At 35.5% G+C, this 25,468-nt stretch overlaps 1 protein-coding gene across 8 annotated transcripts in view; it reads left to right on the top strand.

Annotated features, from left to right (window-relative positions):
• The window catches only part of PDLIM5 (PDZ and LIM domain 5), a 187,163-nt gene that overhangs the window by 135,499 nt on the left and 26,196 nt on the right, over positions 1–25,468 (top strand). For all 8 annotated transcript variants that reach the window (XM_075998758.1, XM_075998757.1, XM_075998756.1 and 5 more), the window contains one exon: positions 9,079–9,269. In XM_075998758.1, the coding sequence (XP_075854873.1) occupies positions 9,079–9,269 (191 nt within the window). The remainder of the gene's footprint in view (positions 1–9,078; positions 9,270–25,468) is intronic.

Genomic DNA, 25,468 nt, shown 5'->3' with positions numbered 1-25,468 from the left:
CATACACAAAAGAAAGATACATATTTATGTTGATGGCTGTCCCAGTTACTCTGGCTTGACTATTAACCATTGTATGCTTGTATCAAAATATTGCATGTCCCCCATAAATATGTACATGTAAGTATGTATCCCAGATAATTAAGAAGAAAAAAGAAGTAAAAAAAGCCACATAGTTCATTTTAATGGATAGACTTGCAAAAAAAATTATACTTAAAAAATTCTGTATAATTTTTTAAAAAATGACTTGCCACTGTTTCTTTAATTTTCCTTCCCTAATGGTTTGTAAAGTTATATCCTATGGAGCTTGAAAGAATGACTTATCACTTCTGACAGGGAGAAGAGACTTATGCCAAGCCTCACATAACCCTCAGACATGTGAGCTTTCATTAACCTGGGTTGCGTTTGGCACATAATTACTTTGTGTTGGAGGTGGCCACTGTCACAGACTTTTGAAAAAAGTGGTTGTGGTATTCATTATAATGATGATCATTAATAACTTGCACGCATGAATGGAGACTACAAGTTTGACACTATGCAATTTAGACTTTTTTATTTTGCTTAATAAATATCAACTCTCAATTCTAATTTAATAACCAATTTGGAAATCATAACACTTCTAATGATAGAATAGTAATTCCTGTTGAGGTGTTTGATCTTTTCTAAAAGACCAAGGGAAATTATTATTTTAAGTAATAAGGGTTCTGAAGATAAAATTTTATATCTGCATTTTAAAATCTTTTCAGAGCTTACTGAAAATAGAAATATGGAACTCAGCAGAGGTGTTATTTTGGTTATATTCACTGTAACTACTGTTTATTTTTGCAGAGGTGCTTGCCCTCTAAGAGATTTACTCTCAATGTTTTAAATAGTTTTTCTTGTTCGTGTTAATATTGATATGCATTGCTGCTTCTGAACAGGAAGCCAGTTATACCTGCTAATTATTAAAATGCAAGTCTCATTAAAATGTCACCGTACCAGTATGTATCATCTCTAAGGTAAAACTCTTCATATAGAGACTTTTTGGAAAAAACAACTTAGTTTTACTTCTTTCTCTATCTGTATTAATAGAAATTCAAACTTCCTGTTTAGATTTATTTTCTACTTAGTTGTTGGCAAATCAATCTTCCCATGTTTGTTACAATACTGATTTAATTTTAAATACAACAGAGACACTGAACTTAAATATATTCAAGGATGTTTATATGCCAACAGTCCATGTTTATGAAGGATTATACATCAACATTTTAATTTCGGAGGGAAATTGTAGCAACAGTAAATAAGTAACCTGAACTCCTGTTATACCTCCTTACGTTCTATACCTTTACAATGTCTATATATTAATATAGGATGGTTGCTATCTTGTATTTATGATGCTGCCTTTTCTCACTTTTCTTTTTGTTCCTCTCCTGGTTTTTATTTCCCTACCTGTCAGTTTTAGCAGCTCCACAAAAAATGTAGAAGTTTCTTTGGAAGGTTCTCGAAACTTTTCTGCCTTCTCTCCTCCTGCTAGATATAGTGCTGCAGTGCTGAGTAGCGCAGCTGCTACTGTGTCCGCTGTCATTGCTGCAAAAACCAGGTAGAAGTCCATGTGCAGCGTCTGTCTGATGTGATGCAGTGCTCTTCACTGCACGAGTCACCTCAAAGAAAACACACCCATGTCAGAAGGTCACCGCTCCAGTATGAGCACTTAATAATGGATATTTAATCTAGGTTGTGGATGAATCCCACAGTATTTGTTACTGATTTTTTTTTAAAAAATCTGTCTTTTTAATCTCCTGTTGCTGCCATGTTTGTATGGTATTTCTCAGTTGCATGGATTATTGCATGCCATGTGCATATTGAATTGGGTCTTACAGTTTTCAGTTTTTATACTTGAAACATAATAAAATATAAATGGGTATTTTAAATGTCTACTGACTTTTTCCTTACCCACAACCTCTAGAGCGTGATTGAAAGCCTAACTACTCTCTGAAACACTCCTCTCTCCCCAGAAAAAAAATTGTTTTATTTTTGTGGGTTTTTTTTGTTCTTAGGTGATTTCTGTAGTCTTTAAAGCTTTTGTTGCTTTCCAAAAAGATTGCCTTGACCAATTTTGCTGAAAATTTAATTAATCTTATATGAATGAGTAAAATAATGTAATTTAATTACTTTTATGTGAATGAGTAAAATAACTGTAATAAACTCTTGGCCCTTCCTCTCATCCTCTTTCCCTGCTTCGTGCTTCCCCACTTTTTCCCCTCCCTCCCCCATTCCCCCTCTCTGAAAGGAAATGTTTCTAATCCTAGACCTTAAAAACTACTTTCTGCTGTCGGCGGTGTGATTCTTGACTTCAAACTCTTTCTAAATGCTTGCCAGGCTCTCCAGTCCTGAAAGATATCACCCACTCCTGAATGCGCTTTGCATCAGCCCTGTCTCCAAGCCTTTAGCTTTTCCCTGTCTTCTGTCCTCCGGGAAATCAACTGGCTCTATCCCTGTTGAGAAAACAAGGTACTGTGGGAGCAGATATCAAATGATGGTTGGCTGTTAAGGACGCCGCTTTCTCTAACACTTAACCACCATATTAACAGGCCAGACGAGAACATCCTTGATGAGTTCTAGGGATTTGTGCCCAATGTTGAATAAACTGCAATTTCAGTACAGTGGTGACATGTGAGCACATTGCTTTGTGTCATTATTAACTCACCTTTTAACGCTTTCTGACATTTTTCATTAGCATACTTGATACTTGGTATGAAATTTTGAGTACCTGTGCAATTATTTAAATTATACTAGAATCCTGTCTGAAGATTTTTCTTGGAAAAGCAACTTAATTTTCACTATATCTGAGAAATGCTAAAACGCAAAAATTAATCCCCCCCCCCAAACTTGATGATTAGGCCAAAAACGTTTAGGTATAATATAAAAAATAGAAATATCACAAGTATTTATTTACTAAAGGTATCATCATAGTAAAATAACTGTATAAAATCATTTGTGACAGAATAAAGTGAATGGCAGAGTGTACAACTGTGACTATAGTTAGCGAAAACCCGATGTAAGTAGGCTGTCTGTTGATTAGGTGTTTGTATCCTAACCACTGTTATGGAGGTTTTCAATAAACTTACTGTTATTCTGGGTAACTTCTAAGGGACATGTTTAAGCATAGGGGAGAGAGATCACAGTACATTTTATTCTAAGAAAAAAATATCTGAAATTGTTTTATATTTTATATATTTGCAGAATTGTGCTAAATAAGCGGAAATTTTTCATTGTCAGGGCTAAGTTTGTACTGAGACAGTTGTTACTGACCACTTTGAAGTACACTTTGAATACTTGAGTACACTTGGACCACACCTGAGAACCTGATGGAATGCTATAGATTCTCTCTCCGGAAAAGTGCCTGTGTGCATGTACACACAAAAGTGTGCATGCGATTGCGTATTGACTGAAGCTATCTATGGGTCCACCTCTAAAAAAAGTATTAGTAGTCATTACCATTGCTTCTTATTAACAGCAGTAGGGTACAGGCAAAGTATATTTTGATATATGTAGAGAAATGGTTCTTGAAAAGATAGCGTTCTAGAAAGCAGGAATATGGGGTTTCCTGAGAAGACCCTTGTTAACTTAGTGGGCCCAAAAGAGCAGATGGGATGGTGTCAGAGACATTTTATCTCTGAGTTTTGCTTTTGTGTGACAGTAATCTTTACAATAATAAAAACAGTATAGTACCAAACCTGTTTCTTTTCATTGTAGTATATTTAGGCACTTGAATATTGGTGTAAAAACTTGTAAGTTAAAGAATTTTGCTTAGGAAAATATTGAAAATTTTTATGTAAACACAGAATTCTGGAAGGAAAGGCATTCATTACCTCTTCATCTGCCCAGGGCCTTTTATAGAGCTCTGACAGAAGAATTCTAAAAAACAGAAAGTTGTGCGTAACTGAGGCCCTTTCAGAAATATTTGTTTCCCACCACTTCAGAGTCTGTACATTAATATATCATTTTTTTGGTCAGACTTCAGCTAAAAACTGATTAGCTTAGACATTGATAATTAAATATGTGCTATACAGTTGGCTTTTTAAAAATTTAAACATGCTACTCAGGAGGCTGAGATGGGAGGATTCCTTGAGCCCGGGAGTTTGAGGCTGTAGTGAACTATAGGCATGCCATTTATACTCCAGCCTGACTGGCAGAGCGAGACTTTGTCTCTAAAAGAATAAATAAATAAAAATAAAATAAAAATAAACATGTAATTAGAATGAAAGTTACTTTCAAGTGTATTCTTCAAGCAGAGTTTTTCTTTTGAAAATAGGCTTAAAATTTCCAAGTGTTCTTAATCTGTAGCTGAACTTTATTCACTGTAATAGTTAAACAAATGTGGGAAAGGAATGTAAACTCAAGATAAATTAGGTTGTTGACACCGAAAGTTAATTTTTGTTCCTTTTTCTTTTTTCCTGATAAGCTTTGTTTTGAAAAGAAACCCTTACTCTATTGGTATATTTGTCTCTATTTTCAGTTTTAGAAATATGAAACAGAAATCTTGGTAATCTTGAGATAGAAGTCATATTAATTTATTATTTCATTTCAGTCCTTGTTTACTTGGCAGACTAGTGAAAATGACCATATTTGATTCTCAGCATCTGTGGGATTAGCCGAGGATATTTATAGATTTACACTAAGTTCCTCATTAGAATTCTTTAGAGAGCATTTTAATTTTTGTTTAGAACCTAGGTATACCTTAAATTATTTAAATTTAGAAAAAATATATTTTACTCATGAGTTCAGAAATAAGTTAGTAATCGCATTTAAGGAACAATGGTATACTATATTATTAAATTAGTCACTAGAATTTTAGAATATTTTGCTGCCAGTGATTATTGATAACATTTTATTCCCAAATATAAAATAATATGGCCAATAAGTTTATTAATTCTCTCATCTTTAGTACATGATACCTAATGTTTATGTGTTTTCTTTAAATATTAATAGTAGCTAATAGTTAAAAATTAGAAAAAAGATATGTTAGATCTTTAGAGGCTTGGGCATCATATATATTCAGATATATGATTGCCTAGATAAAGCCTAATTAGCCTACATTTTAATTAAATACAGATCTATTTCCCCAGAGAAAACTGAACTTCAGATCAATCGTGAATTTAAACAATAAATGGAAAAACTTTCTTGTTTGTAACTTAGATTTCTATAAATTCTTATATATTGATTGATTGACTGACTGATCGATTGATTGAGACAAAATCATGCTCTGTCACCCAGGCTGGAGTGACAACCATAGCTTACTGTGACCTCAAACTCCTGGATTCAAGTGATCCTCCTGAGTAGCTAGGACTACAGGTATGTGCCACTGTGTCTGGCTAATTTTAAAAATATTTTTGTAGAAATGCAGTCTTGCTATGTTGCCCAGGTTGATCTCGAACTTCCGACCTCAAGCAATCCTCCCACCTCGGCCTCCCAAAGTGCTGGGATTAAGGCATGAGCCACCGCGCTTGGCCTATAAATTCTTCATAATCTACTCCAAGCCCTTTTAATCTAAAGAGTACTGTTTAAGATTTAAACATCTTAGGGCTTTTGAGAGAGAATGTATACAAGCCTGTGTGCAAAAGGTACAATAACAAGTTAAAATATTTTTTAGCATACATGAGAATTTTAAGAAATTTAAAATTGAGTTGAGGAAGCAAGATTGTGTCTAGGGTCAATGTCCTAGACCCAAACTATTCACAAACTACATTTAGAAGCAAAATTATTAGTGCAGATGAGAGGGGTTTATTTAGTAAATGTATTTATTACTAATATGCCAGACTAGATATTACAGGATGTAGAAGTAATAAGCCCTTTTATTTCTTGAGCATATACTCTGTGCTGCCCACTATGCTAAGTACTTTACATGTATTACCTCATATTTCATTTAATTCTTACAGTAACCTTGGAATAAAGGTAGTGTTTTTATACCATTTTACCAGTGAGGAAATTTACTGAGTTTACGTAACGTACCCAAAGTCACATTAAAGTCTTCAACCTTGGGTAGTTTATCATGCAGTGGAAGAGACAAGATACATAAAGAAGTTACTATTAATATAATTTAAAAATGGCTGTTACAAGTCAGCATAAAATTATATGCCATGCGCTTAACAAATGCCGTGAGTTAAAAGGAGTGTCTGTACTTCTAGAAGCTGAGTAAGTAAATAACATGTTAATTGCTTAGCATGGAGCACAGTGCATGATGGATATTATTGTTAATGCAAATATTGTTAATGATAGATAAGATTTGGATGGGTGCAGACAGGATGGAGAGGGGTACGTACCTACTATGTAGAGCCTAGAAAAATAGAGTTGTGGACAGAGTAGGGGCAGCCAGAATATAGTTTGTATAGCATAGTGATAGGAAATTAGATTAGATAAGATTAGATTAGTAGATTGTAGCTTTATCTTAGAAGGTTTTGAATGTCATGCTGAAGTGTAACTTAGCTCTCCATCCTCTAAATGGTTAAATCCATTCTACAGCATCTCTATGCTCTGCTTAAATACAATCTGCAACTTAAATGTGTTAGGAACAGATTTTTTTTCCCCCTTGGGATATATATTTTTGTAATATTAGGAAGTACTTACTTGCTTTTATTGAACCAAATCTGTCTCACTGTAGGTTCAACACATTGACAGTAGGCAAACAGAATATGAGATTTGAGGGTGGCTCTCATGCTTCTCTTGGGGGTTTTTCATACCCTGGGCCAATATTACCAGTTTCCTCAACCAAACTTTATTAAGTTTGGGACTGAATTTCTACCATCCTGGTCACTCTCTTCTAAGTAAATTTGTCTGGAAACTCTCCTGGAATTGAATTTTAATTCTTTCAGATTACTGAACATGAAATGATGATCATTTAGTTACTTTTTATTAAATCCACAAGAATACTTAATTCTAGAATGAAAATGACTTGTACATAAGTATTTCAAAAATCATTTCTTTGAAAAATATTAAAAACAAGTCTTTTGTTATTTGACCATATTATCCTTTTCATATGTTAAACTCATATTCTGTGCCTTAGAGTATGCTTAGCTCTTTATACATAATCACTTTATTTATGCCTCATAGAAATCTTATGAGCAAAATATTATCACCAAGGTTTAGGTAATTGAGACTTAGAGAAATAAAATAATTTGTCTATCACAAAGCTTTTAAAAGATGCTTATAGCAACTGTACTATAATGTTTGAACTCTGTTTCCACTAGTGCTTTTCGTTGCATTGCCTTTGTTGTTAATTGTTTTCAACATTCCCATTATGTAAGCAGTCTTTCACTCTTTATTTATGGTAAAAATTATTAAAGTACATAAATTTTTCATTGTATAGTATGTTTTAACATCAAGCAAGTCTTAAGTTTTTTTTAAACCAATCAGAAATAACAAAAGGTGATGACTATTGTACTTGAATTTGAGAGAATAGGAAACAATATTTCAAGAAAGTAAACGTATCTTTAGTACAATTTTGCAAAACTGTTTATTATCAGAGGTGCCTCAAAACTACTCACAGGTTTGATGTTTCACTAGAAAGACTTACAGGACTCAGCACATATAGTTGTACTCATGATTAAGATTTAGTACGACAAAAGAATACAAAGCAAAATTAGCAAAAGACAAAGGTGCATGGGGCCAAATCTGGAAGAAATGAGGCTCAGGTTTCCAAGAATCCTGTCCTGGTGGAGTCACACACAACATGCTTAATTCCCCCTACAGCACGTTATGTCAAAATGTGCAAAGTGTCATCTACCAGAGAAGCTCACTACAGACTAAGTACCCAAGGCTTTTATTAGGGGCTTGTTAACGTAGGTACCCTGTGCCCAGTTTGTACCAAAATCTTGGACTCTCAGAAGGAAAGCAGGTGTTCAGCATAAACCATATTGTTTATACAAAGAGTTTAGGCACAGTGAGTCACTGTTACCAGTTAGAGAAAGTTTTATGCTACTGGGAATGGTTTGCCAAGGGCCAGCGTTGCAAGCAGGCCTTCTAAGGATGGGTAGTCTGAGGCTACTCTGTTAGGTGTTACCGGAAGTTAGGTGCTCTTGTTCATTTGGCAGTATAGTGGACATGATAGAATTTGAAATTTCTTTTCATTGAAATAATCTCTACTGAAAAAGTATAATTAAGGGTATGTATTTCACTGAATTTATCAGTAGAGTACCCAATCTCTATCAGTCTGTTCCTCCAGCTGTTGTTTCCAGTTACTGAAAGAATCGAGTTTCTACACATGGAATTATTTAAGCAACCAGTATTAAAAAGTTAAGGAGTAGGAAGTATTTTATTATTATTACTGTTATACTTGATGGAACTAATGGCTGCTATAGTATTGTATCATTCCAAAGCATATATTTTATACTTTGGGCTGCCTCAAATTATTTTTTTTGTGGGGGAAATGATGTATATATAATTATAAATAACAAATGACCTGGTAATATAGGCCATATGATCTTCTAATCAAAACTGGGACTACCATAGACAAAGGCCTCCTGTTAATAAGCACATAGCTCTGTTGAGAGAAGATAACGGTAGGCTTGTGTCTTTTTCCCTGTTACTATGAACACAGAACGCTGGACGTTCTTTTAGGCTAGGGGACGTTGTCTCTTGTTTGTCACTGTGTGATCGGGGCATAGCACATAGCACAACATCTGGCGTATCATAGGTGCTTAAATATTTATTGAATGAGTCAGTATGTGAATAAAAAGTAACTTGTGAGGTGTCAGGGAAATTAAGTTCACAAAATATCAGAAGAATGTGGGAAAGATGAAGCATCTACACCATTTCGCAGAGATTATCGGGAATTCTCCAATCATTTATCGTCTTAATCTAGATGACTCTTTTGAAATGTTGAGAGAGAGAGGAATAGGAAGGGGAAATTAGTTTATCATTTAAAGAGATTGGCTATTATAAGATAATTTTAATAGGCCATTTCTCACGGTAGCATTTCCAAACATGTATATAATAGAACAAATGCAATCTGACAGCTTTCCTTTCCTCCAGTCATGATGTTAGATCATTGCTAAAGTAGATTACTACCACTCCATCAAATGTGTTTCTTTCTTTTCTTTACAGTAGCCCTCAGGAGGCTTCTCCGCAAGTGGCTTCTTCCTCGGTGGCTTCCGCGCGGAGCATGCCGGAGAGCGTGGAAGGGCCAGCCTCGGGCAGAGCGGGGGTGGCCGGCCTCACCACCGCGGCTGCCTTCAAGCCACTAGGATCCACCAGCGTTATCAAGTCCCCAACCTGGCAGCGGCCAAACCAAGCAGGTAATCCAAAGAAATCTCTTGCTTTTTTTCTTAAGTGAGTATAATTATGAAAACGCATTCTGGGACATACGATAGAATTCACTGGTAAAACCCATTCTCAACCATCTAAGAGCTAGAAAGGACCATATAGAAGAGCCATAGCTATTTTTCTCTCAGAGATGTCTCCTAAACATTCTCTGTGTGCATTTGATACAGTTACCATTTGCCATTCATGACTACAGAACCAGATATTTTCTTATTTCCCAGGTTACTCAGAAAGCCTGTGTTGAATTGTAGAGTCAGGGTTCTATTTCATAGCAGACTCTATTGTTGGAAGGTTGTCCCTGGAAACACACTACTTCAGTTTTGCTGATATGTACAAATAACTATAATAGACATATCTGTTGCCATCAAACAATTATCAAAGAAAGCATCTTTAAATTCTTGTTCTTTGACAATTTATGAAGCAGCAGCAGGACAGAGTACTAGAAAGAGAGCCTTTGAATGGGAGGGATGGAACAACGTGGCCTCAATCTAGAAACCTGAGTTCTCATTCGCTTCTACAAAGAAATAGCTTGAAATAGAGTCATTTAACCTCTTTGACCCTCAGTTTTCTGATCAGCAAAGTGAAGGGAGACTAAATCATTTCCTGTTTCTCCCAACATGAACAAAGTTTATGATTATATAACGGATGTACCTCTTTTAACAGGAAGATGGGATTATACTTAAATGTGGCCAATCCCACACTCAGCCCTCATCTCTTCTTTATACTCTTCCTGGGTGATTTTATCCAGGTTCCTTTTGCTACCCAGCCATCAACAATTTACAGTTTTCTCTCCCCTGAATTCCCTCTCCTCAAACCATTGACCTATTTGCTGTCTCCTCGTGGCACCTCAGATGCAGCATGTCTGAAATGACCAAGTCCTATCTCTGGGGATGCGACGTCCACTCAGTCACCAAAGCTAGACACGCACTCTCACACAGTAACTAACACCTGATGATTTCACTTCTCAGTATTTCTCAGCTTTCTCTCCTCCGTCATCAAAACCATTGCCTTGTTTCAAGGCCCTCTTCATTATTACTTCTGTCTAATTTCCATGTCTCCTTCTCACTCCTTCCATCTGTCCTCCATACTTCACCAAGCGATCTTTCTAAAACCCTGATTTACCATGTGCTCCCCTGGGAATGGATGCTTTCCTGTCTCTCACCATCCTTAACATATAATTTCAGACCTTTTGTACTTTGGCCCCTGCTACTAACTTCTCACCCTCATCCCTTGCTTCTGCCCAACTTACAGCCTGTGCTTGGTTGCACTAAACCGTCTTCAGTTTCTGAGACATGCCATGTCACCTTGCTTTCGAAAGTTCTTGTCCCTCTGTGTAGAATGCACTTCTTCACCCAGTCCTAGTCTTTCCTCATCAGTTTTGGGATGAGTATTGATTGAATACACAAGGCACTACTTTCAAAATGTGATAGTTTTAAGAATTGATTCTTTAAGAATATTTTTGACATTTGTAAAGTGGATTTTAGTTAATTAGGAATCCATCTTTATTTCTGTGTTTTCCACAGTGTTTAAATGTATTAGACACTAAATAAATTCCTTTATGATAAATAAATTCTCTTTTAAAAAGAATCATTTATACGGTTTATTTCATAGTAGCCTGTATATTACATGTTGCTAATTTTGCAAAGGAGCTGGAAGTATTTGTGTTGTGTTGGAAAGAGGATAGGCCATTGCATATGATCTAGACTAATTTTAAAAGAAAGACTATTTTATTGTTTTTAAAAACTTAAAATATTCAGACAAACATCATTAGCTTCTGAACCATCTGGACTATTATTAATTGACTTAGCAAGACCAATTTTCTTGGGAAAACAAGCGCTGCTGAAGCTCTGCCCTATAAATGTTGAGTTATGTGTATTTACTTAAAGCCTGTGTATGATGGTGGAGATTTGCTGTAGTTATTTTGTGTTTGCATTTGAATACAGAAAGTAACTTTCAGAAAAATCCCTTTGGTGTAGTAACTGGAAACTAACAGGAGAATGTTTTATAAAACAGCAAGGAAAAAGACTAAAATGTCTGAAGTAGAAATAGAAGGGAAGGCACAAAGTATATAGACAGGACAGGGCACAAAGTATATATATATGGCTTTTGGAAGTTCAGAAATGTATGGTCAAAAAACTGTCCTGCCTCTTAAAGTGGGAAGAAAAAATTCCAGTTGCTGTGGAACTCCTGGAGAACGCAGTGTAGCAAATTACCACAAGAGGGCGATGGACTCCTTTCTTCTCTGAGTCTAATTTAATTTGTTAGAATAATCAGAGCAGGCAAATAGCAACTATAATCATGATTCACATGGTTAGTATTTTAAAAATTATGGGTTTTTCTAGAAAATACAAGTTAATTTAATGAGCAAAACTATGACAGTCTAAAACATTATATCACCTTATATAACATTATAAGGCAATATTATGAAAAGAAAATATGTTTCCCTATTGTAGAGTCGTAGTTGAATTACATCATAAACCTTAGCTCAAATCAGAAAATATTTACTGAGCTCCCATTTATATTGCTCTAGGTGCTATAAATTGGCTTTTAATCAATTATTATGCTATGTAAAGGTTACTTATTTTATACTATTTTGTAAAGTTAAAAAAATAAATATAAAATTCCCAGCCACTCTAATTCTTTTATGGTGCCCCACCCAAAGCTATATCATAGTTTAAAACAACCACCACAGAAAACCCACCTCTGAATCTATTCTGATTTAGTCTTAGATATAACCGTTTCAGAGATTCTTGGTGCAAAGGAAAAAATGTTTTCAGAAAGTGATAGCTCTCCCTCATTTTGGGTTCTGTGTTCTTTACAATCTGCCTGTGAGAACAATAGTGGCAACCAAAGGGATGCAAAAGCTAGAAAAGTGAGCAAGTGAGCTGATGTGGGCTCATCAAAGCATGGAGACAGTTGGTATTGCTTCTCTCGCAGTTCAAGCTTCAGGCTTGCTTTCTCTTGATCATTCATAGCTGTGCCCTAGTGTTGGTGAAAAAATGAACAAAAAAAAATAGATTTGATTCCCCTCCCCCTCCCCCACAGATCACTGAAGAGTGACAGTTACCAGTGATGTCACTTTAAAATGCAGTCATCCCTCAGAAAAATCCCTAAGCTATTGGTTCCAGGAGCCCTGTGATATCAAAATTCAAGCATGCTGAAGTCCCTGATACAGTCATAAAATGGTACAGTATTTGCATATAACTGATGCACATCCTCCTATATACTTTGTCATTTCTAGATTACTTATAATACCTAATATAACATAGATACTATGTAAATAGTTGTACTGTATTTTTTATTTACATTATTATTGTTGTATTATTTTTTATTGTTTTGTCCAAATATTTTCAATTCTTGATTGGCTGAATCTGCGGATGTGGAACCCACAGATAAAGAGGGCCAACGTGTATAAGTAGATATATGTAAGTGAAGTACTACTTACTCATATCCTGCCCTCTGGGGTATGGATTTTGGTGCAACACGCAAACACACACATATATTTTGGGTCAGAAGATAAAGTGTATTTCTTACTGTCTTTCACAGTTTCAAAAAAAAAAAAACCTGGAAAGTCACTGATTTATTTATTTTAAATATGGCATTTATCAGAACAAAGTCACAGATTTCAATAAGTATTTTAGTCATACTTTTGTTATTGAGTGATGACTATTGTAATTTTGAAGTGATGGGCCAAAAAAAGACTTCATTAAAAGGGCTTATTGAAATTTGAAGACCTACCAGTATATTCTGAGGCTGTCGTGGGTTTCCATCACCTTCACTGGGGTTTGGACCTTACATCCTAGATCATTTCCCTTGTGGTGTTATATAGCCTGTGTTACTCAGAAATCTTTCCCGAACACAGTAGTGCTATAGCAGTTGATACATAGGAAGGAGGTGGGTATGTAACAACATCATAGCTTAGATTGGATCATCGTCTATATGGCAGGCATATAGCTTATTAACACACACCACTACACACACACAAAGCTTGCCGGTGACTAACAAAGAGTTAGTCTGCCAAAAAAAAAGTTTAGGTTGCAAAATGTTCAAAAGTTCAGTCTTGATGTAAGCATTAAGATATAAGAAAAGTAAGACTCCAAACTTGAGTTTTATGTAAGCTAGCAATACTGCTTTCTACTTGCCCCATGTCTTTGATAATACTTGCGTGAATAAGATGCAATAGTCCCTTATAAACATTGACTTGAATCTAGAAAAACATATAAAAGGTGAGATTTTTCTTGTGAATCTTGGATTTATACTTTTTAAAGCTTAATTTGAATTTATGATATTTGTATGCCTAACAGATTTTTTATGTTCAAATCATTCATATTATATATAATTAATAAGTGGTTAGACAGGAACATAAAAATATGTTCTTGTGTTTATGTAGGTGACCTAATTTTCTGTATAATGTTTTTTCCTAGATTCTGTTTAAGTTATGGATGCCAGATTAGGTAAATTTAGTTCACTAGATGCAAACGTATGTATAAAATATTACTGTCTTACCAAATATAATCAAATGGTTTTTGTAAATGAGCCTTTATATGTTCAAACATATCAGTTTTCTAATTTTAGTTTAATCATGTACAAAATGAGAATGATTAGTTCATTAGGATATAAGCAATTCCTTCCTAGATCAGGACCCATTGTTCATAAACCGCAGTGTTCTGAATGGTGGTGGGCCTGAAAACTAGGAATGCCTCTCCTTGGGGTATGAATTTCAGAAGGTTAGCATTTTAGTGAGCCTCTAGTTTCTTTAGCTATTAAAATAAGAATCTTTAAAAAAAGTCTCCTATATCATTGTTGCAAAGATCAAATGATATATACTTCAAGTGCTTGGCACCTACAGATACTCAACAAGGTTAAGTTTCTAATCTCTCTATTCCTTGTCATGATGGCATTATAACTTACACTGTTACCATACAGTAAAAGATTTTTCATGTGACTTCCCTGCTTGAAAGTATTTTGGGCTCTTTGCTGCCACAGGCAAAACATTTAGCTTTTTCTTTTTTTTTTGAGACAGAGTCTCACTTTGTTGCCCAGGCTAGAGTGAGTGCCGTGGCATCAGCCTAGCTCACAGCAACCTCAAACTCGGGGGCTCAAGCAATTCTGCTGCCTCAGCCTCCCAAGTAGCTGGGACTACAGGCACGCGCCACCATGCATGGCTGATTTTTTCTATATATATTAGTTGGCCAATTAATTTCTTTCTTTTTATAGTAGAGACGGGGTCTCGCTCTTGCTCAGGCTGGTTTCGAACTCCTGACCTCGAGCAATCCGCCCACCTCAGCCTCCCAGAGTGCTAGGATGACAGGCGGGAGCCACCGCACCCGGCCTGAAATATTTAGCTTCTCAACAGGGCTTTTGGTCCTCTTACAAGCTTGGGCCAACCTTTTCCAGCCTCATTTTGTAATCTGTTCATTGTCCAGTCCACAAAAGTTCACCAGTTCATACCATTCTTTGGGCACACACCTGTGTGCTTTGTACAAGCTGCTACTTTTATTTGAAATACTTTTCTATTCCTTCTGCTCCTGACAAACTTCTGTTTACCCTTTAAGACCAGTTCTCACCTCCTTTGTGAAGCTTTCTTGAGCCCTCTAGTTTAGATACCTGTTCATTCTCTATGTTCCTACAAAATTTTGGTAGTGTCTTTATTATAGCATTCATCATGTTCATTTTAATATTTTATACACATATCTTTTACCAGTGTTTTGAGATCACTTTAAAGACAGAACCGAGTCTTCCTCATCTTTGTTCTACAGCACCTAAACAATACCTGGCTCAGTTGATAGGCCCTCAGTCAATGTCATTGAGTAAGTGAGTGGGCGGATAGGCACATTTGTCTTATTTTGAACATCTTCATATGATTTGAAGAATACACAATTCATTTGCCAGAATATTGTTCTGTTCTCTTACCAAACTTGAAATTCCCACAACAGTCATTGAACAATGGTGGAAGCACTGTCTGCCAGAGGCTACTATTAAAACATAAGCATATTGCTCAGGAAGAAGGGGACTCCACTCTCCTTGAAGCGTTCAACTCCCATAAGAATTGAATCTTCTCATCATAAGCAGTGCTATAACTAGTGTTATTTATTTCCAGAAATTAAAAAGTAATAGTTCTGAAGCCCTATGGTAGGAATCTTTTTTCTCAAAAAATAAGGGACTTTATTGCACATAAAGAACCAAGCAGTGGAGTGCAGATAGAATATTAGGAATGTGGGATCACCTGTTTTGTCACTGTGTATAAATTAGCTTGGATGCAAAGCACTGATCTATAACATAGAAATCAGCAAAAAAAAAAAGTGCAAAGAAGAGTTAAATCCAATTATAAGGCCCAGTTGTGGAGGTCTCTAGATTAGTGGAAAGGGGAGAAAGAGACTTAAAGTTCCAAGGATACAGTCTCGAGGTAGCATATGTATTTGTTCATATTGAAGACCTATTTTATACAGAAGTAAAATTTCAATGCTTATGCCTAAAGCAAAATCACATGTAGTCAATGAATCTTGAATATTTTTAGGAAGAGGCCAAGTTGGAGAGGAAACAACATGTGCGAAAACTCTGGAAGAATTTGGCTTCTCAAAGGAAGGGCAAGGTAGTATATTCAAGACTGTCTAGTGACCAGAGAGAAAGTTGGATGGATTAATCGGGACATGGAATATAAGAGTGTGGACTTGATGTTGAAAGGAAGCTTATTAAAAGATTTATAAGCTGAAAGTGGCAAAATCAGATTTGCATTATTAAAAGGTCATTATATTAATAGCATTATGACTTCAGTGTAGAGATTAAGATTGAAATCCTGGAGACCATTTAAGAAGTTGTTGAGTTAATCCAGAGATGGTGATGATGAATATCACCCTGGGCAGCGCAGTGAATTGGAGAGAATTCCATGGGCAATAGAACTGCAGGGTACTCAACTCTTAACCTGACCAGGATGCAAGTTTTAACCATTGCTTTGCCAGGGAGCTTGATTCTCTGTAGAGTACTTATGTATTCTCTGTTAAAACACTGGTGGAGGATTATATTTGGCTTGGAGAAACTATACTTGGTTCTGAGCAAGCCAGACTATGGCACAGAAAATTGGTTGAATATATCTTTAGGGTTTTTATGTAATGTGTCAAGTTACAAAATATAAATCTGGATTGATTGCATCTTGTATTGTACTTAAGAAATAAGTACAGTTATAGGTTGACTTTTAATGGTAGGACTGTTCTCTATTGGTGCAGCTTTTCCTCAGGTGAGTGCACTTAAACATTGTCTAAATGTTGACTCTTGTTTCAGTTGTTCACAGTTGCAAATGCGAGATTGGCAGCGTTGGCACAATCCTCATTGCATTGTTTGCCTGTGCAGGAAACATTTGTACTACACATTGTCATGGAAATAGACATTATGAGATAGAAATTTCTTCTGAGACAAAAGAAGAGAAATTCTATAGAGCCCCATTGGTCAAAAATTAAATAATTCATTTTGTTATTTGTATGTGGTTCAGAAAGCTTTAGGGTCATAGGCCTTTTGAATTTTTTCATTAATTATAGTAATTCTTTCTTACTTTCAAAATATAATATACTGATTTTTTTAGAGCATCTGTAATGATACTCAACAAATGTATTAACCTTATGATATATATTTAATAAGCAATAATTTCTGCTGAAAAAACATTGAGCTATACATTAGCTAATATCTAATCAGTATTTTCTATAGAAAACATTGTCTCACTTTATTTCATAGAGCCAGTAAATTAAAATAAGAGGCTTTGCTATGTTTTCTTTCACAGTAGTCAGTGTTGTCTGGCTGTGCTGAAATTTTTGTTTGCTGTTTTCATTAGCAGTTCTCATAGCATATTAGAATGCCACCTTCTTGCTTGCTTTAATTGGATGTACCCACAACTCGCAGAGCCCTGTTTACTCTCCTGTACTCTGATACTGGCAAGAAATTAGTGGATTTCTTATTATTGTTGTTAAATGTGTTCATGGGGGCAGGCATTCTACTGAGGCAAACAGAGGCGTTTAGTTGATATAATGGTGGCATACTCAAGACCCAGTATTTTATCATTTAACATTAGACATTCTTAACCTCTGATACTCCACATTGAACAAATATGAATTTCCCTACATTCTTATTAAGGCACCATTACCTTTATAAGAATAAGGTGCTGTGTATCTAAGCTTTGTATTACTGAACTGCTTTTTTTCCTCTAGGGAACAGTTTTGATCTCTAGTAAATGCAAGGACTTTAATCGACAATAGCGTACAAACATAAAGATTGGTAATTCTTGAGAATATAAGTTGTTTTGTGGTTTGAAGAAGCACGACACAAGTAAGCTATCGATGTAAAAGTTGTGACCATTTGTAGGTTTTTTAGGCACATGAGAAAAGAAAAAGATATAAACTTGATTTTTCAGATTGAATGTTGTGTTGACTTCAGCTTCTGTTGCACCCTGTCTGAGGAGTCCCCACTGTCCCTATTTGAGGATTTGGAACTCATGAGTACTATGGCAGCCTAAAAGGAACAAACTACCTCATTTAACAGTAAAATGGTGGTTATCATTGATTAACAGTAATAATAATTTTATACTAACTTTTGATTTTAAAAGTTATCTTTATTCAGAGTGTACAATAAGGCAATATCATTACAATTAAAAATTAAAATGGGCATTATCTAATCACTGAGATAATAGAGTCTGCGAAAAGTCAAAAGAATTGTCCAGAGTGCTACAGTGGGTTGAACCCAGCTGTTTTGACTCTGAATAGTAGATTTTCCTGTGTCACAAGATAACATCAGTGGATGTACTTGAGGAGGACTAAATCTCTTAGGGATGAGAGAAAAAGGATTCTTGCCTTGGACAAGGAGTATAAAGTGACTAGCAACTGCTAAGATCTGTTTCAAGTAACATTTTCTTTGCATCTAAACTCCATTTTAGAAATTTAGATCATTTGGCTAAGATTCTAGTTAATACGGCTCTTTATCATACTCTGCCTCTGGTGTGTGCTACATTTAGCAATAAAGAAAAGCTTATTTACTTCATTATGGACAGAGCTTTGGGGAGATCTGATGTGTTCTCTTGTTGTTTTTTAAAGAAAGACTGAGATATATTTGTGAGATTTGATTATATCAGAAACTGAATGATGTGCATCTCAGTTATAAGTGGATATAAATTCTATCTTTTATTTGAAGTCTAAAGGAGATAGGGGTGAGAAAGGAAATTACTGTTTCTATAACCATCCCAAATTTCATTGCAGGCTTTGCGCTGCAGTAATAAATCGAGATAACTGGATTTGCTTAGCTGAGATGGATAGATTTATTGGTTCCATTTTAAAATTTTTATATGAATAAGTAAACTGCTACCAGTTGCGTGTATTTCATCTCTTCTAATAATGTTTTATTGCCATCTGCTCCCCTGCATTTTGACATCATTAAACTAAACAGTCCACTTGCCATGAAGGCCTGGCCGAAGCTGTCCATTGTCAAAACTGGGTGTGAAGCATGTAAACATGCTCCATCTCCATGTACGGCAAGTAGGTTTTTGTTTAGAATCATGATTTTCAGATACGAAAAAATAAAAATAACAACCATTAACTGCCTGCTCTCTTTTCTTCTAAATGTTGTTTTATTGGAGCTGATTTCCATGTTGGAAGTTTTCCAGTGCTGATGCAGATGCCCATGGTGAAAGCTCTTTATCGCCATTTTCTTCTCATCCTGAGATTAAAATATTAAACCTTTTATAAAGAAAGATAGCTGAATTTGTTCACATATGCTTTTCATAAGGGATTATTGCTTCTTATTAATTGATACATATGGTTGTTTAATCCGGGGGCTGGCAAACTGTGTCCCTTGGTCATATCTGTCCCACCACCTATTGTTTTTAATGGTTAAGATGGTACATTGTATGTCACATATGTTTTGCCAAAATAACAACAACAAAAGCTTGGGAATTCTTACATTCTCATCTCCAGAACTTTTTCATCTTCCCACACCCAAACTCTATGCTAATTAGACACTAACTCCCCATTTTCTCTTCCCTCCATCCCCTGCCAATCACCATTGTATTTTCTGCTATCAATTTGCCTACTCTAGGTGCTGCATATAAGTGAAATCATATAAGATTTGTTCTTTTGTGTCTGGCTTATTTCACTTAGCGTAATGTCTTCAAGGTTCATTCTTGTAGTGTGTATCAGAATTTCCCTCCTTTTTAAGGCAGAATAATATTCCATTGCATATGTGGTACCACATTTTGTTTACCCATTCATTCATTGATGGGCGTTTAGGTTGTTCCCACCTTTTAGCTATTGTGAATAATGCTGCTATGAACATTGAGGTACAAATATATCTGTGTGAGTCCCTGCTTTAATTCTTTTCCACCACCTATTTTTGTGACTGAAGTTTTATTGGATAACAGCCAGACTCGTTTGTTTCCATATGGTCTATGGCTGCTTTCGTGCTATCATGGTAGAGTTGAATACTTGTAAAAGAGTCCATGAGCCCCACAAAGCCTGAACTATTTACTCTTTGGCTTTTTTACAGAAAAAAAGTTTGTTAACTCTGGTTTTAGACCATATGAATAAGAAAAATTACACTTGCTAATTCTTCATGGTAGTTGCAAACTTTATTGGGGGCCACGAGCACCTTCGACAGCACTAGTCCTGAGACACCCAGGTCGCCTGTTTGCTCATCTACATCACCTCCAAGAATGTAAGGTCTTCCAGGTCCGGTATCTTATCTTTGGATGTATCTTTTATACCAGAAGAATTCTTAAATCTACAACATTGTATGTGTTCTCTAAGCAGTTGTTGAATGAGTGGATGCTTTATTTTTTAACATATACGATCTTACATCAGAGTGTGATCATAATAATTGGCATTTATGAAGCATTTCTTACACATTCAAGGAACTGTAAGTAAACACTTAGACTACCTATTTAACCCTCTCACACTTTGAGGTAGTTATTACTTTGCTGTTTTACAAGTGAGGAAACCAAGACCCAGAATAATGACATTTCTATTGCCGCAGCTAGAAAGTAGCAGAACTGTAGGAGCACAAGTGTGTGTCTTTAACCTTTAGTCATTATGCTAAATATGCTGTTTCCTCCAGCATAAAATAGCTGAGCAGTAATTTCTGCTTTTAAAAGATGTGAAATTCAAGCATAACTTTGTTCTTTTTTTTTTTTTGGTATTTTATGTTTTAAATTATTTTATTTATTTCAGAGTATTGTAGGGTACATTTTGGCTACATAGATGGCTTTTGTACAGTTTGAGTCCAAATTATAAGTGTACCCATCACCCAGATAGTGTGCAGTGTACCTATGAGGTGTGAATTTGTTCATCTCCTTCACTCCCTCCTGCTAGATTTCCAGTGAGTTTTATTTCTGTATGTGCACATAAGTGTTCTTTGATTAGTTCCAATCTAATAGTGGTCAAGCATAACTTTAGATAATGATAATGAAGTTTTATTTATTTTGCAGATCTAATCACTTTAATTGAGAGAGATATCTTAGAGAAGTAATAGTAGCAGAAATATAAGGAGTATCCTAATTTTTAAATTTTATAGTAACTTGTATTCACCATCAGAAACATTATAAATATTGTTTGACATGGAAAAATCTTAATTTTTTTATTCTGCGTCAGTTTTTTGTTTTTTTTTACCTACATGGTGAGGATTCTATTTATATGGGCAAGTAAAGCCTTAGGTACCTTTCTACTATATTTCTGATATTAGGCTGCTTTCTCATTTATATAAATAGATGAAAATTTGTGGGAAAATGATAAAAGCCAAACCCATTTGGGTTTCATGTAGTTTGGAAATAAGACATGTCAGAACTCTAGGCTTAATTTGAATATAGAATAATTTTAAAGTATGTCCATGTAGCTTTTTCATCCAAATATGAGCAAATTCTACAGATTTAATATTTTAAATAAATTCTTAGCTTACAGAGTCTGTGTGAGCTTACCAGTCATTCTCTTTAATATTTCTGAGGCCATGAATATGCCTGTTTTGTTATGTTTTTAAATATTTGCTCTGAATTTTTTCTTTTTTGTTTGTTTTCGTTTGTTCTTTGTTACTTTTTTTAAAAACATGAAGCACATTGGCCTCCCACAATTGAAGCACAGACTTGTCTTCCCATGATAAAATTAGAAATTGGAATAGTGATATTGAGATTATTTAGAAAATCCTGTGTATATTGTGATAAATAAAATAATTTGTTTATTTTTAATTGAACAGTGGTGAAACCAGATATGTTAAGATCTCACGTCTTTATCTGCAAGCTACACACTGGATTTCTTTTACTTCTGTCTCTGGCCAAATGGAAGTTTTCTATGTAAGGTCAGTTAGTTGGGAGAAAAAGTCAAGTCTGTGTGTACTGAATTTTGATGATGTGTGATGTAAGAAATTAAAAAGATCACAGCTTAAACTACCTTCCAAAAAAAAAAAAAAAAAAAAAAAAAAAAGAAATTAAAAAGAGAACCGAACTTAATCCAAGTCCCTACACTCACTTTAATTAAGACACTCCAGATCCAGTTTAATCTGGGTTCTTAAAGTTGAAAGGCTGGTTGCTAATGGAAGAAACCAACCTCTTGAAGTTGTGGAAATATCTGATACTTAGCCTTGGATGCACCTGTTCCAATTCTTTATAGCATACATACCAGCATTCTCCGCTGCTTAGAGAAATGGTAATAGTTTAATCTATCCAATTTTGCTTTTAATCATTGAGGGGGAAAAAAAATCTTTGATTTCACTTTTAAAAAATTGCACAAACCTCTCCAGAATGTACTTTTCCTCTGATCCCAGATCTTGGCTTAACTTTTTCCATTTCTGTGGGATATGATTTCATGCCTGGGTTATGGAGAGTAGACTGTTGTTTATGCTTTCAACATAAGGAGCTTGACAGACAAAATGCACATATTCTGTGCTTCTCTCGGTCACCATCTGTTTGAGATGGTTGGGGAAGGGGTAGAGAAGAAAGTGCTCGCTACATACAATAATATGCAGGCGTGTTGCCATCAATGCTACCCAATTTGGTATGTGCAAAATTTCTGCCATACCTTTGAGAACATATTTTCTGAGATGTTGAATTACAATACTTTCTCTCCCCGAGAGTGCCAGAATGTCACTTTGATGTGGCCCAGTTATTTATACAAGCACAACATTAGCCTTAGTGTTTTTAACAGAACACGCCTTGCAGTTGAGCCAGTTGTTTTTCACACCATAAAATCTCCCATATGACTTCTGCTTTGTTGGGGCTGTAAAAGTTTGTCTTCTGAGAGGAGAGAGGGGGCATTATTAGTATTCACTGACATTGTCAGTATCAACCTTTCTTCTCGCTTAATGAGGATGAAATATTGTAAGATTTTTTTTCATAAGGAATCAAAATATAGTAATACTTTATAGTTATCGCAAGATTTATGTCCATCACTTTCTTTGGTGCTTTATCTTAATCCAAATGTAGTAGCTGAAGTATTTACACCAATATGGAATTTTTTTTTTTTTTACCAATATGGAATTTGTACAGCAAAATGGATTCAGTGCTTTAAGCATGTTTGTCCTTAGCAAAAGTATTAGATCTACTATTATTTCTCTTCTAAAGCAATTTATACATTAATAAATTCTCTTAAATGTTTCTCAAAATATGAAGAATCCAGCCTTATATCCATATGTTTTATTTCATCAATTATAATGGCTAAAATGTATGGGGAGCCAGGTTTAGGGAAAGAAAGTAGTATCTTTGTAAGAAACTAATCTTTCACAGAATATATAAAGGGCTTAGAAGTGATCACCCAGTTGTTAAGGACACCAGGGGAAATAAAAAATAATGCTTTCATACATTATTCCAAAATTTATCCTAACAGGCTCAGTAAGGAAATTAAAATAGCAGAAATTAATCATCTCAGTTATCACTAACCCCTCCTTTGAACTGGTGCAGAAGTTAGTACTTCCAGGTTTAGATCACATTTGAGAAGATCTCCCTTCATAGTATAATGCATCAAGACAGCGATAGGCAAAGAGCTTAGCACACAGTAGGTCCATAATAAGTTTGATGAATGAATGCATAGGGTCAGGCTTTGGAGTCAGACAGACACGACATTGGGTCCCAAATTCTCCTGTGCCTACCATTGGCTTCCGTGACATACTCTCCTGTTTTTTCTTCTGCTTCTCTATTTGTCCCTAAGGAATTTATGTTATTTGCTTTCTGCCTAAGGAGCTCTTCTGTGTTCATGCTACACTTTCTCTGAACAGTCTCATTCATTCCCACAGACTCCAATGTCATCCATATGCTGGTGCCTCTTGAATCAATTCTCCTAGCTCAAGATATTTCTCCTGAGTATATATATCCAATAGATTGTACTGAATGAGCTGCAGGCACCTCCAACTCAGAAAAAAAAAAAAAATGCTCTACTCTCTATAAGGGAAAGGAATACATATATCCTGTGTTCTTCTGTGTACTCATGGCTAGCCTAGTGCCTTCTACATTACAGACTCTCAGTATATACCTAGTGAATGAATAAAAATCTGTAAGTAAACTCATTATTTTTACATTTTTTCTAACACTTATCCCATTGTAACATAATTGACTTTTTCTTGATCTATAACCTTCTGTAAGTTCTATGAGGGCAGAAAGCATGCCTGCCTTGTTCATATTTGGCAGAGCCCAGCACATTCTTTGTATTAGTACATAGTAGTTGTTCAAAAAACATTTGCTTCATTTCATTGTTCTACATGTCTTTGGGCAAGTCCTTTTTGAGGTTTATATTGTTGATCTGTTCAATAGTGACAATAATAATTTAACATTTTGTTGTAAAAATGAAACAACTCAGTTATTCACTCTTTCCTTTAACTTTTTTTTTTTTTTTTTTTTTTTTGAGACAGAGTCTCACTCTGTTGCCCAGGCTAGAGTGAGTGCCGTGGTGTCAGCCTAGCTCACAGCAACCTCCCAACTCCTGGGCTCAAGTGATCCTTCTGCCTCAGCCTCCCGAGTAGCTGGGACTACAGGCATGTTTCACCATGCCTGGCTAATTTTTTGTGTATATATATATATATATTTTTTAGTTGGTTGATTAATTTCTTTCTATTTTTAGTAGAAACGGGGTCTCGCTCAGGCTGGTTTCGAACTCCTGACCTTGAGCAGTCCGCCCGCCTCGGCCTCCCAGAGTGCTAGGATTACAGGCATGAGCCACCGCGCCTGGCCTCCTTTAACTTTTTAACTAAGAAAAAAGTTTTGGGTGACTTCCGCCCCCCCCCCCCTTGGGACCCCAGAACCTCATCCACGAGTGTATAATAAAGCCACATGGTTTGGCCCCCCCCTCAAAAAAAAAGAAAAAAGTTTAAATATAACTATTATATATGTCTGTAAAAAATAACTAGGGACTTTGTTTTTGTACATGGATGGTACAAATGGTGTAGAGATAAAAGGAATGATAGATTAGAAGAGATTTAAGAAATATACAACCAAGGGAATTCATGGACCTTATTTGGATCCTGATTAATATTGTCTTGGCAGGTGTGTGGTAGGCAGAATAATGCCCCACCCCACCCAAAAGATGTCCATGTACACAGAACTTGTGAATATGTTCTGTTATATGGCAAGAGGAATTAAAGATGCAGATGGAGTTAAGATTTCTTATCAGTTGACCTTAATACAGGAAGATTATCCTGGAGGGACTCAATATAATCACAAGGGTCTTTAAGAGTAGAAGAAGGGGAGGCAGAAGACAGGAGCAGAGTGATGCAATGTGAGAAAAACTTGACCCTGCTGTCGTTGGCTTTGAAGATGGCCGAAAGGGCCATGACCTGGGCAATATGGGCAGCTTCTAGCAGCAAGAAATGCAAGGAAACAAATTTCCCTGGAGCCTTCAGAACAAAAAACAGCCCTGCCAACACCTTGGATTTTGACCCAGTAATATCTGTGTGGAAAAACTGTAAGATAATAAACTTGTGTTGCTTTTAAGCCAGTAAATTGTTAGTAATTTGTTACAGCAGCAATAGAAAACTAATAATAGTGAGATAATTAGAAAAAAATCAAAAATTGACTGCTTATTTGATGACATTAAGGAATATTTTTGTTTTAAGTGTGATAATGGTATTATGGTTATATTTTTTAAGAGAATACTCTTTTAGAGCTCATTAAAATATGGATTAAATGCTGTGTCTTATAAGCTTCAAAATAGGTCGGTTGTGGCAAGAGAAT

Source organism: Microcebus murinus, chromosome 29, assembly GCF_040939455.1.
Source record: "Microcebus murinus isolate Inina chromosome 29, M.murinus_Inina_mat1.0, whole genome shotgun sequence".
Lineage (NCBI taxonomy): Eukaryota > Metazoa > Chordata > Mammalia > Primates > Cheirogaleidae > Microcebus > Microcebus murinus.
Note: the sequence above shows the minus strand (reverse complement) of the source record. Positions and strands in the feature narration are given on the sequence as shown.